This window comes from Diceros bicornis, chromosome 5 (genome assembly GCF_020826845.1).
Source record: "Diceros bicornis minor isolate mBicDic1 chromosome 5, mDicBic1.mat.cur, whole genome shotgun sequence".
Taxonomy (NCBI): Eukaryota; Metazoa; Chordata; class Mammalia; order Perissodactyla; family Rhinocerotidae; genus Diceros; species Diceros bicornis.
The window spans coordinates 27,835,272-27,854,567 of NC_080744.1; the positions used below are offsets into that span (position 1 = coordinate 27,835,272).

The 19,296-nt window shown below is 47.7% G+C and overlaps 1 protein-coding gene across 3 annotated transcripts; it reads left to right on the top strand.

Annotated features, from left to right (window-relative positions):
• The first annotated feature begins 3,074 nt into the window (after positions 1–3,074).
• SALL2 (spalt like transcription factor 2) lies at positions 3,075–16,904 on the top strand. 3 transcript variants are annotated; one of them, XM_058541004.1, is made up of 3 exons: positions 3,075–3,301; positions 12,289–15,109; positions 15,739–16,904. In XM_058541004.1, the coding sequence occupies exons 1-3, from the start codon at positions 3,229–3,231 to the stop codon at positions 15,977–15,979; spliced, it is 3,135 nt and encodes a 1,044-aa protein (XP_058396987.1). In that variant the 5' UTR covers positions 3,075–3,228; the 3' UTR covers positions 15,980–16,904. The 3 variants fall into 3 exon arrangements, with proteins under 3 accessions (XP_058396987.1, XP_058396986.1, XP_058396988.1); XM_058541003.1 differs by lacking the exon at positions 15,739–16,904 and having other exon boundaries at positions 12,289–12,606; positions 12,727–15,504; XM_058541005.1 differs by lacking the exon at positions 3,075–3,301 and adding an exon at positions 11,724–11,911.
• Positions 16,905–19,296: the final 2,392 nt, after the last annotated feature.

Below are 19,296 nucleotides of genomic sequence, written 5' to 3' on the forward strand. Positions count from 1 at the left end.
AAGGAACTAAGGGTAGGTGCCAGGATAAGTTCCTTTTTCCTATCTTCTATTATCTTCAGTGCCATTGAGCGCTTCTTCAGCTTCCTGGGAATGTAAGCACTTAGTTTACAAGGTCAACAGACCATGGAACATTTTCCAAAAATTAAATCACCAATTAAAGAAAGAAAAGTGTTGTTTTAATATTCCCTTCTGCTACTAAGTTTCTCTCTCTCTCTCTCAGTTCTCTCTCTCCGTCTTTCATTCTCTCACTCTTTCTTTCCCTTCCCTTCTTTTCTCCCTCTCCCTCCCTTTCTCTCCTTCCCCTCCCCTCTCCACTTCACCACACACAGAAACCCCTTTTCAAAGGGGCTTTTTTCCAACTCAGTGAAGTAAAGTCTTTGCCCCTTTGTGGGGAAGGCTCATTAACATTCCCACAGCAGCATCTCTTCAAGGATTTTACTTTTGTAACTCTGTGGAGAGGTCAAGAGGCCACAGAGGAGAGGTAAAAGGAAAAAAATGGCAAATGGGGGAGGGCGGAAGAAAGGAAAGGAGGGGAAAGAGTCTTTCCTTTCACAATAAGGCCAGCAAGAAGGAGGGTGGAAAAAAATAGGAAAAGACAAGACAGATAAGACTCAGGAAAGAGACGAATATTGGACCCCCAAATCTGTCCTAGGAGATCTCAGAGACTCCTGAGAAAAGCAGACAGCTATGTTCCTTCTCTCGCTTCTTTTCCTCAAAAAGAAGTAAATGATGGAAACAGTGGGATGAGAGAATGACAGGACCCAGTCTATTCCACTGAGAAATTAGAAGATATCCTGGTCTCAGTGTTCCCATTTTCCTACCCAGGGAAGTTAACAGGATGAATTAGACGAAGTATGCAAGAGTGCCAAGGGTGGACCCTGAGGGAGCCACCCAGGGTCCTGACCTCAAAGGACTGGGAAAATAATGGAGATTCGGTGAACTCCAAATCAAAGATCAGAGTGCTTCCCAAATCTCTTCAGATATACCTGCCTCATTTACCACCAGCAACCCTTCTACCATCTGTTGTCTCTCTCTCCCTTTCTTAGTATTGCTACACTAGCCTGGACTGGTGTAAGGGCAGAAATGAAGGGAACTTCAAGTTTACACCCAACACTGTGAGTGAGCTTAGCTTTGCTTTTCTCTGAAGATGTAGCCATCAGAGATTTACATCACTAAACTCTAAAGGGGAAAACAGTCCCCCCTTTCCTAATGGATGGTGTTTCAGATGCTCTATCATCTCAGCAAGAAGAGTAAAACGTAAATAGGGTTAAAAGATGAGGACCTAGTCATTATAGCTGGAAGATAGGGCTTATCTGGATATTCTATGCCTAGTAGCACAGTATTACTCAAATTCTGGTAGGAACAGCATGGCCAGAAGTTAAAGAACAATAAATGAATCACCCTTAAGTGTGCAGGTGAGCAGGAGAGACCTGCTTGGTTGCCAGATTATGTATTTTAGAGATGGAGGAATTATTAAAAGTCAAACTTCATATCCACAAGGAAATTCTTTCCACAGAATCCTTGACAATTGTTTTCAGCCTCTGTGAGAACACATTACAGAGACCCCACAAATTCACTGGAGAGTCCATCACACTATTAGAAAGTTCCTTTATATTGAGCTGCAAGTGCCTCCTTGTAGCTTCCACCCTGGAGTACCATGGACCTCATCTATATCATCTTCTCAGAGGGGGCGTCCCTTCAACCCTGGGAGCAGGACAGGAATGGGAGAGACAGAAAAGCCACTGACCTCATTGCTATTTTTTTTTCTAAGATTTATTTATTTATTTTCTCCCCAAAGCCCCAGTAGATAGTTGTATGTCATAGCTGCACATCCTTCTAGTTGCTGTATGTGGGATGCAGCCTCAGCATGGCCGAAGAAGCGGTGCGTCGGTGTGCGCCCAGGATCCGAACCCAGGCCGCCAGCAGCAGAGCGCGCACACTTAACCGCTAAGCCACGGGGCCGGCCCTGCAATTTTATTTTATTTATTTTATTTTTTGTGAAGAGATCAGCCCTGTGCGAACATCTGCCAGTCCTCCTCTTTTTTTTGCTGAGGAAGACTGGCCCTGGGATAATATCCATGCCCATCCTCCTCCACTTTATATGGGCCGCTGCCACAGCATGGCTTGCCAAGCAGTGCATTGGTGCGCGCCCGGGATCCCAACCGCGAACCCGGGCCGCCCCAGCGGAGCACGTGCACTTAACCGCTTGGGCCACCGGGCCAGCCCCTCTCATTGCTATTTTAAATGAGATTTCTTAAGATCAATCACTCTTTTTCACGCTAGGAGTCTGGTGGCATATTGTACCTTTAACAATATAGAGGAAAAAAAAATGCTAGACTGCTGTCAGATGTACCTGGCTCCCAGGCCTGTCTCTGTTACATCACAGCTGTGCATCCTTGGATAGGTTACTTAACCTCACTGAGCTTTTTGGTTCATCTATCAAGAGGATCATCTATAAATAGATGTAGTAAAACCTGCAGTGCTAATCTCAGAATTGTAGTACTCAAAATATGTCATGTACATGAAAAAAGTCTATCAATTATAAAGAGCTCTGTATATATCAAGTTATTATAATGATGGTTCATCTTTACTCAACCTTTTGGCCAGCCTTTCATATCCCCATTTTCAACCAGCTGACTTCTTGGCCTCATAATCAAGATATACCAGAAAGTTATTCTTTCAGCTTATACCCCAGAAGCAGTGTGAAACAAGGTGGCATAGAATCATGAAAAAACCAAAAAGCACTGGGAAGATCTTGGATGAAGAGTTAGGGAAACAAGCTAAGGACATTTTCTGATCAGACAGCACAGGGAGAGGCCCGGGGCCCTGGCAGGGAGGAGAGGGTTAAATCCTTTCCTCTGCAGTACAAAAGAAAAGAGTGTGCGGAAAGATTAGGATTTTTGCTTTTACAATGGGAGCTGCAGAAGCGTAGGGAAGAAGCTGAAGAAAAAAAAGGGGGCGTCTCCCCTTTAAAGACTTGCAGAGATTGAGAGAGAAAGAGAGAGAGAGAGTCAGGGACAGAGAATCAGAGAGCGAGAGAGAGATCGCGCGCGCGCGCGCGTCTGTCTGTCTGTCCCTGGGAAGGGAGAACATCTCTGCTCCACAGTGATTTGCACTGGGAGAGAGGCATCAGTTGGCTTCAGACCCAAGGGGGAGACCAGACCAGGTCACCCTGGTTAAAACTAAGTGAGCATTGCCCTTCCCTATCCCACCTCTCTCTACCCGGGAATGTCTCGGCGAAAGCAGCGGAAACCCCAACAGTTAATCTCGGACTGCGAAGGTCCCAGCGCGTCTGAGAACGGTGGGTGCCTGGGGAGGGTGGGGGAGTCCAAGCCTGTGTGGGTCAGGCCAGGGCAAGGGGAGGGCACCCGGGCCATGGGCGAAACCAGGGGGAGGACTTGGTCACCGGGGGCTTGAAGGAGTTGAGATGCAAGGAGTAAGGAGATGACCTGTGCTGGGGAGAAGCCCCTCTTGGCTTTTCTCAGGATTGATTCTGTTTGTGTTTTCCGTGTTGTTTTTCTCTGGATGAAATGGAGTTTTCAAACTGGCTCTGTCTCCCCACCCAAGAGTTTTCTCCCCAGGTCCCCCTCTGCTCACTGGTCTTTGTGCCGTTGCTAAGTAACCTCCTCAGACCTGAAGACCGTCTCTTAGGGGTGGGATTTTTCCCCCTTTTCTTTCTTGAGAGTTGGGTTGCAAGGGAATGAATTGGATAAACGTGAAGGTTCCCCTGAGGGAGATGAGAAAAAAGTTTCTCATTGTTGGGCTGAGCTGAGAGCAGATCAGAGCTCCCAGAGGGAGAGAGCTCATGTCGGTCAGATGCAGCCTAGTTTGGGGTGTGTATCCACGTCACCTGGGGGAGAGGCTGGAGGAGAGGTGTCCTTGAAGGGCTTAGGTTTGTGCTTCAAGGGAGATCAAGCTAAAAAATATAGAAGTTAACATACGTGTTAATTATGCATATCATTTTATGAGAATATTATCATCTGTTTTTTAAATTTTTTTTATTTATTTTTCCCCCAAAGCCCCGGTAGATAGTCGTATGTCATAGATGCACATCCTTCTAGTTGCTGTACGTGGGATGCGGCCTCAGCATGGCCGGAGAAGCGGTGCGTCGGTGCAGGCCCGGGATCTGAACCCAGGGCCGCCAGCAGCAGAGCGGGCGCACTTAACCGCTAAGCCGCGGGGCCGGCCCTATCATCTGTTTTTTAAGTAACAGATTTTCTTTATGAGGGGGAAAAATTTCATGTATTCTTATAACATTCCAGTAAGTGAGTCTCCAGGCAGACAATGGCGCTACTAGGGTATTGAGAAGTGGCGTTGCCCAAAGTCTCAGAAACAGTTAGAGGCACAATCAGGACAAACACCTAGGTTTTCTGATGCTCAGGGCTCACGGTGCTCACTCCACTAAATTAGGGTCTTCCAAACTTTCTTGACTGTGGGTAGATCTGGGCTAGAGTCTGGGAATCTCTAACTTTGCAAGTGTCCAGGTAATTCTTAGGATCAAGCAAGTTTGGGACATACTGTTATGACTACATATGTTCACACTGTGAAAGTCTGGAAGTCCTGGCTCAGGGATAAACTATTTGTTTAGCAAACAGTTGATTCACCCAACAGTGTAGTGTAGGATTAAGCACAAGGGTTCTGAAGCCTGACTTTCAGGATTCAAATCCTGTCTCCACCACTTGGGTTAGCTGTGTAACCTTGGTTGGTCTACTTTGCCTCTTTCTGCCTCAGTTTCCTCATCTGTAAAATAGGGATGAATATACTAGCTACCTCATTAGGTTACTGTGAGAATCGAAATGAGATAATACATGTAAAGCACTTGGAAAAATAACTAGCATAAATAAGTGCTTAATACATGTGGTACAGTCCCTAGCATAAACCAGTACTTAATACGTATGAATATTGTTATTATTTTATGTGAGTACAGTGTCACTTCCTGTAAGTGCTGAAATATGACCAAAGCTCAGAAACCTCTCAGCAAACTTCAGCATTTCTTTACGGGATGTGTGCCTTGAAAAGCTCTAGGATAATGTATTTGCAGAGATGAAAAATAATCATGGATTAACCTTACCTTTTCACCTATTGTAAAAAATATGACTTGAGCTCAAATCAGGGCTCCATGTGCTACGGAACACCCTTAACAGACATATTGTGTTCTGGGTAGAACACATCCTCCTCAAGTCACTGCTTTGCTGGGATCCCACCGTGCCCGTATTTAGAGGTTCATGATGGTAGCATCCTTCCCTCCTGGGACACATTAGCCCTCCTTAATGCTGCTGCAGGCCGGATGTTTCCTCCTCCTGCTCTGATGTTTCCTCCTCCTGCTCGACAGGAGACTTCCCCTAGAGACTCAGAGTTGCCTCACAGCCTTGCTCCCCTGCTGGTTGGATTGTGGAACAATGCTGAATCCCCCCACCCAAGAAGCATCCTCTCCCCGCCTCTCCTCTCCCCACATCTCTCAAGTCTTCTCATCCATTCCCCATACCACTCCTGAGGAAAAATCTGTGAGGGAGTCAAAAGAAATCTTGCACAACTGCCCTGAGTGGATTCTCAAACCCCTTGAGCTATAGCTCCCACTTGGGGCTATGAACACTCAGGGGCACAGGGATGCTGATGCAAAGCCATCCCCATAGAAATAGTGCAGGCTTGAACCCAATGGCAGCAACAAATTCCAGTTGAAATTTTGCCTTTGAGCCACAAAAGTCAGAAACATAAAGGTAAGGAGCAAGAAAGCAGTAGTAACCTCTTAAGGTTTGCCTTAAGAAAGCCTAAGGGTTTTCTGATCAGAATTCTCCTGAGAGTGAAAGATCCTGGGCTACTTGCATGACTTGAAGTGTCATTGGGTCTCATCTGTAAGATGAAGTAGCTATATTGGATCAAATCTAAGATTCCTTCCTGCTCTTACAAGATATATAGATTTCTCATTCCCTCCTTTTCCATAGATAGGGTTTCTATTCGCCTATGTGATCTTCAGGCTCCTGACTTTTCCTTCTACTCCGGAAACATTTTCTTGTTCTGCATACCCCCAAATTAGGTAGGGAGGGCTCTTACTTGGGGGCTCTTATGTGTGTGTCATTTGGTGTTCCTCTGAAACTATGGGCATCATCATAAGCATCAGCAGACATTTATTTAGTAGGCTACGGTGCCACTAAGGTTTTCAGGAGTCTTTGCCTTCTTTTAAGCAATGTTTACCCTATGTGACAAGCAAATGCTAAGCCTCTGTTGCACATTTTAAATGCCTCATCTCTGCAGTGACCTAAGATGTCACCAAGAAACAGTCTGAAAAACCTGTTTTCCAGCCCTGTTTTTGCTCAGCTTCCCTGACCAGAACAGCAAAACCTAACAGAATAGTTATTGCACATAAGTGATGAGAAGGAAATAGTCTATTTACTTAAAAACTCTGGAGAGAAAAAAAAAATTTCCCTCTCCCCTACAGAGTCTAGAAATCTGGATTAGACACCATAAGGGATGTGAATAGGGAAAATGTAAACTAGTACATCTGGGAAATAAAGGAAACAATCAGAAACCCAGATATTTAGTGAGAAGGAGAAACCAGGACAACAGCCCAACAGATCTAGAGGGAGAAATGGAAGTTGGCAGACATCAAGAGCAGCAAAAGGGGAAAGAAGGTAAAAATAGAGTTTTAAGGGCTCTGTTCTCTTTATATCTGGAAGTAGAGAGCATCATCTCTCAGGCTATTAAGCCCTGAGCGTTTCAGCCCTAGATACCCCTGGGTCAAAAAGAAAACCTTCCCGAGTAGATAGAAAGTAACTCAGGCATGGTGCAATAGAGCACTGGAGCAGGAAACAGAAAACCTTGTTTGCAATCCAGCTTAGACCTTGAAACTGTGTGACCTTGAGCAAGTCCCTTCTTCTCCCAGGGATTCAGCTTTTGGTCTTTAAATAATAACACTTATCGCTGATATTTGTGGAGTATTTATTTACTCTTTGTCAGGTGCTATGCTAGGCTCTTTATGTATTTCCACTTTTTTATTCTTCCCAACTCCTGTATTATTACCTCCATCTTTTTATTTTCTCGCTGAGGAAGATTCGCCCTGAGCTAACATCCATGCCAATCTTCCTCTATTTTGTATGTGGGTTGCTGCCACAGCGTGGCTGCCAACAAGTGGTGTAGGTTCACACCCAGGAACTGAACCCAGACTGCTGAAGCAGAGTGCGCCGACCTTAACCACTAGGCCATGGGGCCAGCTCCTTATTACCTCCATTTAAAAAAAATTTTCTATTGTGGTAAAATATACATAACAAAATTTACCATTTTAATTATTTTTAAGTAAAATTCAGTGACATTAAGTATATTAACAATATTGTGCAACCATCACCACCATCCATCTCCAGAACTCTTTCATCTTACAAAACTCAAACTCTATACCCATTAAACTATAATTCCTCATTCCCCTTTCCCCCCAGTCCCTGGCAACCAGCATTCTACTTTCTGTCTTTATGAATTTACCGATGCTAGGTACCTCATATAATGGAATCATATAATGTTTGTCCTTTTGTGTCTGCCTTATTTCACTTAGCATGATGTTTTCAAGGCTCATCTATGTTGCAGCACATATCAGTACTTCATTCCTTTTTATGGCTATACCTCCATTTTTTGTGTGTGTGTGTGAGGAAGATCAGCCCTGAGCTAACATCCATGCCAATCCTCCTCTTTTTGCCAAGGAAGACTGGCCCTGAGCTAACATCAGTGCCCATCTTCCTCCACTTTGTATGGGACGCCACCACAGCACGGCCTGACAAGTGGTACATCGGTGCGTGCCCAGGATCCGAACCCGGGCTGCCAGCAGCAGAGGGCACACACTTAACCGCTACGCCACGGGGCCAGCCCCTATACCTCCATTTTAAAGAAGAGAAATCCAAGCCTTAGAGAGATTAAGAAACTTTCTCAAGGTCACAAAGATTAGAAAGTGCTAGAACTGGGCCTTTAACTCAGGTCTGTTTGATTGAGAGCTGGCACTCTCAATCACTGTTGCCCAACGAGAGGAACAGATCTCTCAAGTCCCTTCCAACTCCAAAATGGTATGAATTTTATGTTAAGTGCTGAGTCCTCTGATGTCAGAAAAATGTACATAAAAAACTTTTATGTGTGTTTGACCTAAGATATTCCTGTTCTGGAAATAAACATATTTTGCTCACTCAGCTATCCTGGGTCACATGCAAAGTCTGGATGGCTTAACAGATGTTCAAATCATTGTGCTTGTTTGTCTACTGTGTTGCACAGGTCATGGGTGCATTACTGGGTGTGAGTGGCAAAGGACTATGTGTATGTATTTAGGAGAGATGAGTGAGGAAGAAAAGATGGGACAGTCTCCCTTAGAAGTAGTCTATAGCAGCAGTTACAGAATTAATTCACAATTATGGACACTACCAATTAGTGTTGGTCCAATGTTAACAGTGAGTTTAGGCAGGTGCTTACATAGTGTGCTTTGTTTCTTTAATGGCTGGGCGATGCTTGGACTCTGTGTAGAACAAAGCCTTTCATCTAACAATTAGAAATATGGCTCAAGATGCACATACCTGGGACAGGTAATACAGTCACTTAAATTCACAGTCAAGTATAAATCCTATCAAATGCTATTCGTGGAAGCAGGATACAAGAGAGCTAAAATGTGGCTGTGGGCAGAGTAGAGAGGGAGCCTAACAGGAAGATTTAGCATTGAGCAGCTCATTTTGCCTACGTCCTAATTTTGGCCAGGTTGAGCGCAGGTAAGATTTTTGAAGAGCAGGGCTGAAGGTTTGATGCGAAGGGCAGTCCTCTGATGGGTACTTTGATTCTCATCCTTGGCTGTACATTGGAATCACCCAAGGAGCTTTACAAACATACTGATGCCTGGATCCCACCCTCAGGGATTCTGAATTAATTGCTCTGGGGTGTGGCCTGGCCATCAGAATTTTTAAAAGCTCTCCCAGTAATTCTAATGGGCAGCAAAGTTTGAGAACCACTGTTGAACTATTCCACCTACTGCGCACTACCCACCTATTTTTCTCTTTGTTCTCCCCAGCCATTCTCTCCCAAGCCTAAAGCAGCAGTTTGATGGGCCACCAGGTTTAGCGAGCCTCCTGGTTTCCCTTTTCCTTGTCCTTTCAGCTCTTAATATAAATTTAAACAAGCACATCCAGTTCTTAGTCCTATGTCCATCCCAGACTTTGCATGTGACCCAGGATAGCTTACTTCACCTTATCTGCTATCTAGGGACACCATTACCAGCTTAGTTTATTCCTGTGTTTATGACTTCATTTGTGTCTGCCTAAGAATCCTACCCCCCTTTTCAGGATAGGCAGGGAGTGCAAAGTGCTGAGAAATAGAGGGTTCCTCTTACAGGTGGCTGTTGATCCATCACCTTTCACCAGGGACTAAATTTACCTTAAAGAAGAGTGCAGATCAAATTACGCATCAGAAAGCTAGTTTCATTAAAGAGCAAGAAAGGGGACAGTGTTTCCCAGGAGAAGATGAAAAGAAAAGGATTTCTTTTCTTGTCGGAAGACTTGACAAAACAGCAACTTGATATCAAATGTTCAATGCTAATTAACAAATGCTAGGTAGAAAGCTTCCATCTGATTCCCTCTCCCTTACTGAGGCCAGAGAGCAAATGGCAGGTAGGAGCCACACAGGGCCCTTTCTCTAGCATTAGGGAAGCCATACAATGTTGATGTGCTTGAGAAAGCCCTGGACAGGAGTCAAATTCTGAATGCTTGCTTCACTGAATTACTGTGTGAACTTGGAAAAGTCACTTAACCTCACCAAGCTTCGATTTCCTTATCTGTAAAAATAAACAACATTGTACTAACCTGTGACTTGCCATAATTGAAACAGACCCTCCTCTCCCTTATTGTAAAGGTCAGGCTTGGAAGCACGTAGTTTATCTGTTTCAGAGCTGTGATTCACAATGTTAAGATCCTTATGATTATCTGAAGTTTCAAAACATAATTCAGTAAAATGTTTTCAATTGAAAAAGACAGCAAAATTTATATTGAAAAGTGAAGTGGATGTTGCTAATACTAGGTTGTTTCAGCTTCCCCCCAAAAAGATGCCCCACCCTTGACATATACCAATGATATTAGCCAACATCTTACCTCAGAAATTAAGATTAATTAGCAACATGAAAAATAGATCTAATTTTTGTATTGGTGTATTTCAGGTTATTTTGACTGGCCACTGACAATGTAAATTCTCTAATCCATAGTGTTCAAGATTCCTCCCAAAGTTTAAAGTCCCATATACACATATTAATATTTTGTGGCGAGTTTTTCAAGTTTTTGTACCCACAATATTTCTCTGAGGAAGATAGCACAGCTATGATATTGCCACTTTACAAAAAGGGAAATGGGGGCACAGCATAGAGTGACTGACACCATGCCTCAGTTTACCAGCCAGGCCAGAACAGAAGTGGGATTAGAACAACATGAGTTTACTGATGCCCAAGCAAACCACAAAACTAAAGACCTGTGGTCACTTCCTATCAAAGTGAGAAACCCATTAAGATAGATTTTGAGGTAGAAAGGGAATGCAGAGTACCTAGTCCAGGAGGTATCTTACCCCTACTTATCCTCTCTTTAAATAGGAGGTGGCCTCTGTGGCAGTGAGCAGGTGTTAAGTCATTTCTAGGCATTCACAGCATGTTGGGGCTGAAAGGGGCTTTAGTCTGAGAAGCTGCCGGGTGGCTCCTTTGGCATTTTTTCCGTTGTTTCAGGAGGAGCTGCCCCGCCCCCAGGTTAGAGCTAGGCAGGCTAGCATCTCCCCAAACCCAACTGTCCTTAGTAGTGACAGTGTGCGTGTGTTGCAAGAGAAGGACAATGGAGGAAGAAGAAGGGTAGAGAAGAGAGTACTAAATAGGAGATGGCTCCTTAAATAAGCATGAACTCTATAAATTAGGTGTGGGCCTGGTGATCTGTGGAGTAACTTGCATTCAGCTATTATTCTGGGGGAGGAGGGGCGGGGAGTAAAGGGGTTTAGTGTTCCGCAGAGAGGAGTCCCGAAATGACTTCCTTAGAAATTCTACCTTGCATGCAGCCTCCCACCCTGAGAAACTTCTTTTGTGGAGGGGGTGGGGGTAGGGTGGGAATGGAGGTCAGGGAGACAGCACCAAACTTGGGGTATTTTGGCGTGTGTGCGTGTGTGTGTGTGTGTGTGTGTGTGTGTGTGTGTTGATGAGGGATGGATGTTCTGGGCTCCCCCTCCCGCTCTGGCCCTCAGACCTCTGAGGCGATCGGACCACCCTCTCTGGAGTCCACTTTTTCCAGGCTCAGCGGATCCTTTATCTCAAGAAAAATAAGAGAAGCCTATCGCTTTGCTCTATTGAGCAAGGCTATGTTTCCCACTGTGCCCCCCTTGAGCTTGCGGGGGTGGAGTAGGGGTGGGGGGCAGGCCCAGGCAAAGACATCTGGGATGGGGGGAGCTGGCAGAGGGCAAGAAAAGGTGGACCCCCACTATGCCTCACAGCACCTGTCACTGAGCCTCCGGAAACCCTCCTAGGCTCAGGGCTCCCGCCCCCACACACCCACCTCCCGCTCCCCGCTCCCTCTTCCTCCAGCTCCCGCCTCCCTCCCCAGCAGCTCCTCCCCACAGACTCCCCTCCCCAGCAGCTCCTCCCCCATCTCCCCTCTCCCAGCTTTCTCGCTCCAGCTCCTCCCCTCCTCCGCGCCGCCTCGCTCCCCTCCCCCTCCTCGGCTGCTCCCTGCCCCCGCCGCCGCCGATCTCCATCTCTGCAGCCTGGGCCGCTGGGTGCAGAGGCTGCCGCAGCCCCGGCGGCCACTGCCGCCTTCCCCAATCCCGATACCCATTGTCTCCCCCTCCACCCAGCCGTCCACCTCCCCCAAAACCATGGCGCACGAAGCCGGGAGGAGCTCTCGTCTCGGGGGGCCCTGCGGGGAGCCGGCGGAGCTTGGAGGTGCGGTAGGGCCCGGCTGGGGCAGGGGTGGGGGCGGAGGGGACTTGCGGAGGGAACACTTTCGGTGGACGGAGTAAAATGTACGATTCTCTGCATAGGCCCCCCCCGTCCTCACACCCATTCCTTGGGCCCCCAGTGGCACGGGATTGGGGGGGTGGGGACAGGGGAGGGCAGTAGCTTGCGGGTGCCCGCCCCTCCCCATGCTGGGGTGTCTCGTGTCCAGGCGGGTCAGGACTGAGCTCTAGCCTTCTGCATGGCCTGATGGTGAGCTCATCTCCCCACCCCCAACTAGCGGTTACAGGGCTCGTTGTTAATTACAGCCTCCGTATAGCCATCCCAACCACACCACCCACGTTCTCTCCTTGTCTTCTCCCCAGGTGATGCTAGCGAGGAGGATCACCCCCAAGTCTGTGCCAAGTGCTGCGCACAATTTACTGACCCAACTGAATTCCTCACCCACCAGAATGCATGTTCTACTGACGCCCCTGTGATGGTGATAATTGGGGGCCAGGAGAACCCCAACAACTCTTCGACCTCTTCTGAACCCCGGCCCGAGGGCCACAGTAGTCCCCAGGTCATGGAGGCAGAGCACAGCAACCCCCCGGATTCTGGGTCCACCGTGCCCACTGATCCCACTTGGGGCCCAGAGCGGAGAGGAGAGGAGTCTGCGGGGCACTTCCTGGTCGCTGCCACAGGTACAGCAGCTGGGGGAGGCGGGGGCCTGATCTTGGCCAGTCCCAAGCTGGGAGCAACCCCATTACCTCCAGAATCCACCCCTGCACCCCCTCCTCCTCCACCTCCTCCTCCGCCCCCAGGTGTAGGCAGTGGCCACTTGAACATCCCTCTGATCTTGGAAGAGCTCCGGGTGCTGCAACAGCGGCAGATCCATCAGATGCAGATGACTGAGCAAATCTGCCGGCAGGTGCTGCTGCTTGGCTCCTTAGGCCAGACTGTGGGCACCCCTGCCAGTCCCTCTGAGTTACCTGGGACAGGGACTGCCTCCTCCACCAAGCCCCTGCTTCCCCTCTTCAGCCCCATCAAGCCTGTCCAAACTGGCAAGACACTGGCACCCTCCTCCTCTTCTTCCTCCTCCTCCTCCTCAGGGGCAGAAACGCCCAAGCAGGCTTTCTTCCACCTTTACCATCCACTGGGGTCACAGCACCCTTTCTCTGCTGGAGGGGTTGGCCGAAGCCACAAACCCACCCCTGCCCCCTCCTCAGCCCTGCCAGGCAGCACAGATCAGCTGATTGCCTCACCTCATCTGGCATTCCCAGGCACCACAGGACTACTGGCAGCACAGTGTCTTGGAGCAGCCCGAGGCCTCGAGGCTGCTGCCTCCCCAGGGCTCCTGAAGCCAAAGAATGGAAGTGGTGAGCTGGGCTATGGGGAAGTGATGGGGCCCTTGGAGAAGCCCGGTGGACGGCACAAATGCCGCTTCTGTGCCAAAGTATTTGGCAGTGACAGTGCCCTGCAGATCCACCTGCGTTCCCACACAGGTGAGAGGCCCTATAAGTGTAACGTCTGTGGTAACCGCTTTACCACCCGCGGCAACCTCAAAGTGCATTTCCACCGGCATCGTGAGAAGTACCCGCACGTGCAGATGAACCCTCACCCGGTGCCAGAACACCTAGACTACGTCATCACCAGCAGCGGCCTGCCCTATGGTATGTCTGTGCCACCAGAGAAGGCCGAGGAGGAGGCAGCCATGCCAGGTGGAGGTGTGGAACGCAAGCCTCTGGTGGCCTCCAGTACAGCACTCAGTGCCACAGAGAGCCTGACGCTGCTCTCCACCAGTGCAGGCACAGCCGCAGCTCCTGCGCTCCCTGCTTTCAATAAGTTTGTGCTCATGAAAGCGGTAGAGCCAAAGAGCAAAGCGGATGAAAATACTCCTCCAGGGAGTGAGGGCTCGGCCATCGCGGGGGTGGCAGAAGGTGGCACAGCAACCCGCATGCAGCTAAGTAAGCTGGTGACTTCGCTACCTAGCTGGGCACTGCTTACCAACCATTTTAAGTCCACTGGTAGCTTCCCCTTCCCATATGTGCTAGAGCCCTTGGGGGCCTCCCCCTCTGAAACATCGAAGCTGCAGCAACTGGTAGAAAAGATTGACCGACAAGGAGCCGTGGCAGTGGCCTCTACTGCCGCAGGAGCCCCCACCACCTCTGCCCCTGCAGCTTCATCCTCAGCCTCATCTGGACCTAACCAGTGTGTCATCTGCCTTCGGGTGCTGAGCTGTCCTCGAGCACTACGCCTGCATTACGGCCAACATGGAGGTGAGCGGCCCTTCAAATGCAAAGTGTGTGGCAGAGCTTTCTCCACCCGGGGCAATCTGCGTGCACATTTTGTGGGCCACAAGGCCAGTCCAGCTGCCCGGGCCCAGAACTCCTGCCCCATCTGCCAGAAGAAGTTCACCAATGCTGTTACTCTGCAGCAGCATGTTCGGATGCACCTGGGGGGCCAGATCCCTAATGGTGGTACCACACTTCCTGAAGGTGGGGGAGCTGCCCAGAATGGCTCTGAGCAATCTACAGTCTCCGGGGCAGGGAGCTTCCCCCAGCAGCCGTCTCAGCAGCCATCTCCAGAAGAGGAGTTGTCTGAAGAGGAGGAGGAGGACGAGGAAGAAGAGGAAGATGTCACTGATGAAGATTCTCTGGCAGGGAGAGGCTCAGAGAGTGGAGGTGAGAAGGCAATATCAGTACGAGGTGATTCAGAAGAGGCATCTGGGGCAGAGGAGGAAGTGGGGACAGTGGCGGCAGCAGCCACAGCTGGGAAGGAGATGGACAGTAATGAGAAAGCCATTCAACAGCCTTCTCTGCCACCACCACCACCACCACCTGACAGCCTGGATCCAGCACAGCCAATGGAGCAGGGAGGCAGTGATGTTGCAGGAGGCATGGAAGAGGGGGGCAAACCAGAGAGGAGCTCAAGCCCACCATCAGCACTCACCCTAGAAGGGGAAGGCAGCAGCACCCCCTTGGTGGAGGAGCTGAGCATGCAGGAAGCCATGAGAAAGGAGCCAGGAGAGAGCAGTAGCAGAAAGGCCTGTGAGGTGTGTGGCCAGACCTTTCCCACTCAGGCAGCTCTGGAGGAGCACCAGAAGACCCACCCCAAGGAGGGGCCGCTCTTCACTTGTGTTTTCTGCAGGCAGGGCTTTCTCGAGCGGGCTACCCTCAAGAAGCATATGCTGCTGGCTCACCACCAGGTACAGCCCTTTGCCTCCCATGGCCCTCAGAATATTGCTGCTCTTTCCTTGGTCCCAGGCTGTTCACCCTCCATCACTTCCCCAGGGCTCTCCCCCTTTCCTCGAAAAGATGACCCCACAATCCCATGAGCCTGTTTTTCTGTACCTGCTGCCCCTTGACCCAGGGAGCAGAAACTGAGAGCTCTGTAGAAGGACCTCCAAGATTTATGAGCCCTATTTGTCTTTTTCTCTGAGTTCTTACATGATATGTCCCTAGTGGCTTTTCTCTAGTCCCTGAGCTTGGAAATTGTTGTGCTCACAGGGGGATGGCCCCCTGAGGAATTTTTCTTCCCTCTTCATTCATTGTACCTGAGGAAATTAGATTCTTTACAGCTTTCACATTCCCAAGGGAAACCCTCTCCAGCTTCCTTGGGGTGACCCGTCTCCCCTCTCGTCCCTTCCTCTCCCTTTCCCTTTGGCAGGTGCACCTGAGCACCTACATTTGGAATTGCAGCCCAGCCAGAAGGGGCTGGCAGCTGTCCCTGGAGGGCCCAGTGCCACTCCTCTCTGGTGACCAGGTCAACCTGCAGGACTTCTTGTCCCAGGATGTTGCCACACAGCTGGTGAGAGTGGGTCCCCTGTTCTTCTGGAACCAGTACATAGCTTTCCTGTCATGTAACCTGCCCACCAAGCCCCAGAGTTCCAGCTCCACCTCCACTACCACTACGGGCCTGGCACCATCAGTGGTGTTTGGCCCAGGAACTGTGGTCGAAAAGGTGCCTCCAGCAACAGGATCCAGAGAGGCCGAGGAAAAGAGAGCCCCCCTCTTCCTATTTCAGCCTCCTACATCCAAGGCAGTGCCTGAGAAGCCCGTCATAGAAGAGAAGTAGCAAACTGTACATTCCTTCTTCCTCCTGCTCCAGAAGGTGCCAGCAATGAAGATGCAACAGGATCTATATCTGGTGGCTCAGCCCTAGTGGGTAGGGAGAAATGAAGGGCATAGGACACTCTTCCCAGTAAACTCCTTGATAGCCACATTAAGGCAAAGGTGTTGGCTGGTCGATATGCCAAGACATCTCCAGCTTCTCATATTCCTTCATCATGGCATCTCAAAGTTAAGAAACAAGAAGATTTCTTGCCAAGAGGTCTCCCATGGGGTATTTTGGGAAATGTGAAGTTCATATCTTTAACAAGCATTGTTGGTGATGGTAGTTGAAGGAGTAGTGATGGAGAATTGTGGAGTGTTGCTAAAGCATAGGGCTTGCTGGGAACCTGTGTGATTAAGAAAGGGACATGATGGAAGGGACCTCAAATTCTTGAGTGGATGGATCTCATGAATGTTCTTTGGACTAATAGTGACTTAATGTGCAGCAATGCACTGTGGATCATGGGTGATTTCCTAGCACTAGTATGCTTCTAGTTTTAGATAATTCCCTCCTTTATTCCCTGGCCCCTTGTATTTTCCTTGTATTTCTCTCAAGGCCAATTTCCTCCCCATTTTGCCTGTTTATGGACCAGGGCTTATGTCTTTGCCACTGTCTGGTTCTTAGGGTCCCAGACTTTGGGAGATGAGCTCCAAGTGCTGTCCTCCCTGCCTCTTCGTCTTGTAATGAGATGTAGTATTTACTCTTAACATAGGATCATTTGGAACAGGAGTTCTAAGGAGGAGAGAGTGAGGGTTCTGTAATTGACAGACTTTAGTGATGGCTTCTCCAAAGGTGTAGGCTCCAGGGCTTCCTAACATAGTAAAATGTGAAGAGCAGACAAGGGAGCTATTAGTATCTTTCCCTTTTCATTAAAAGTGTTTTAACCAAATATTTGTGTGTTTCTCCTTATTTCGTGACTAAAGAGCCAGCTGGGGTGTGATATGGGCATTCCCTAACATTGCGATTCCCTTCCAACCTACGTCTCCTGCCAAAACTGAACATATGGTGTTGAAATATTTAATTTATTCAGCCTTGTCCTAAAACAACCTCCAGTGAATGTAATTTCCCTGGAGAAATAGTGTTTGTGTTCTCAAAATGTAGGGGATTTGCCCAATGTGTACAGTCATTGTCTAGGTTTTCTCTTTGCCTAGAACCTTCCACCATCAGGTTTTTGTGTTTTGTTCTGTTCAGAGGTTGGAAGCTGCTGCTTTATCAGTCTTTCCTGAACCCCAAGTCAGCCTAGCTGACATCAGTTTACCTGGAGAACCAAGATGAATTAATCTTTATGATCCTTGAGATCAGATGTTATAAACAGAAAGAAAAAAGTAATTCAACCCTAATAATTTCTATCAACAAGATAATATAAAGGAAGATTCTTAGCAAAGGAAGTACATTGGGGGTGGGAGCATAAAATGAAGCATATTTATATATATATATATTTTTTTTTTTTTTTTTACTTTGTCTCTCCACAACATGGTAAGGTTCAAATTTGACTCTAAGACCTTGCTTTCCTAAAGAGAACATTCTTCAGAATTTTTTTTTTTTTTTTTTTTGCATTTGTAAGATTATAATACCACTGAATCTTAGTGCTTAAGGGATGGGACTGGTAAAATGATTTGCCCAAAGTCACTCCGCCTATTAGTGGCAGAGTTGGATTAAGAATATAGATAGGGGGGCTGGCCCCATGGCATAGTGGTTAAGTTCAGCATGCTCCGCTTTGGCAGCCTGGGTTCACGGGTTCTGATCCCAGGTGCGGACCTACACCACTTGTCAACCATGCTGTGGCAGGGACCTGCATACAAAATAGAGGAAGATTGGCACAGATGTTAGCTCAGGGTGAATCTTCCTCAGCAAAAAAATAAAATTTAAAAAAGATCATTTTAAAAAAAAACACATAGATGGGCAGAATCCCAGTCTTAGCACTACCACCAGTGATCAGGGATGGTACTTGCTTCCTGCTAGGTCATTAAAGACTCTTTATGTGAGGCTGGCTGGAAGACAGAAGGGAGGAAATGAGTAAACCTATTCTTGGCTCAATTCAAGGTAAAGAACCCAGGGTTTGATTCTAGTTGCCCCTACTGGAGCAGTACAGGTGGCCTTTGAAAGGTACTGGTGAAGAGGAACACATGGGAATCGTGAAGTCAACTGGGGAAGAAACAGCTCCTGTCTCTTTAATTCCTGGCAAAGCTTTGTAAATCTGTTTTTCCTTTCAGCCTATGGAAGGAGGTGGGTCACCAATCCTTCTATTCCCTTTACCTCCCCTACCCCCATTGGACATAGATAATGCCATTTAACTAATTAAACTAGACTTACCCTCTCTTTACATGCCAGGTCCCATTATGGTAACAGCTGTCAGTGAGGCTTCTAATGATGGATACTTCCTTGGGCAGGTCAGCACTGAGCCTGACTCCCCGCCCTCCTTCTACTCTATTTTCCCTTAGGTCCCCTTTTCATTCTTCTTTTTCCTCTCCTGTCCTGCTTTTTCTTCTTTCATTGACCTCTCTTATCTGATAGCTTTTTTTCTTTTTCTTTTTCTCTCTTCGCCTTTAATTTATTCTTTCTCTTCCTAGAGCCTTTAGTTTCTTCCTTCTTGCAGCCCCCTCCAGTCCCCACCATCAGCCCCACCATTTCTCACTCTCAATCATTTTTCATTTGGTCATTTTTTTGGAGGTGAATTAACTCTAACTTGCTGGAATAAGTATGTAAATAAATGCAGCTTGCAAAACACTTTACATGAAATACAGTGGATCCAGTTCAAACTGGATAGATAAAAAGCATCACTATTATGAGAAGCATGAGACAGCTTCTTTGTGCATTCATTCAGTTAATTTCTGAAGATTTATTTTGTTTCAGAGACCAAGTGTTGGGTAGGTACAAAAGTAAATAAATAAGACACACTTCTGCCCTAGGGAACTCAGTCTAGGAAGAGGAAAAATGTAAATATATTTTTAATGGTGGTAGTAATACTAAGATAGACACAAACAATGGCCTGTGGGTTCCCAGAAAGGGAAATAACTAACTTATAATGCAAAGATGGAGAAGGGGGAGGAGGTTTACAATTCTCTTGAATGCAGCTTCCATAATAATCATTCTCAAATATACGAACTCAACCCATACAACAATCTTAAGGACTAGTGCAGTTACCATTTAAGTTCCTATATAAGATATACCAAGTCCTCTTTGGCAGGTACAGAGATGTGCTGCTTCAGAGATGTCACTTCAGGAAAGAACTGGTTATCGAGCTGAAAGAAACCTGGATAGCTGACGGCCTCCAGCTCTTC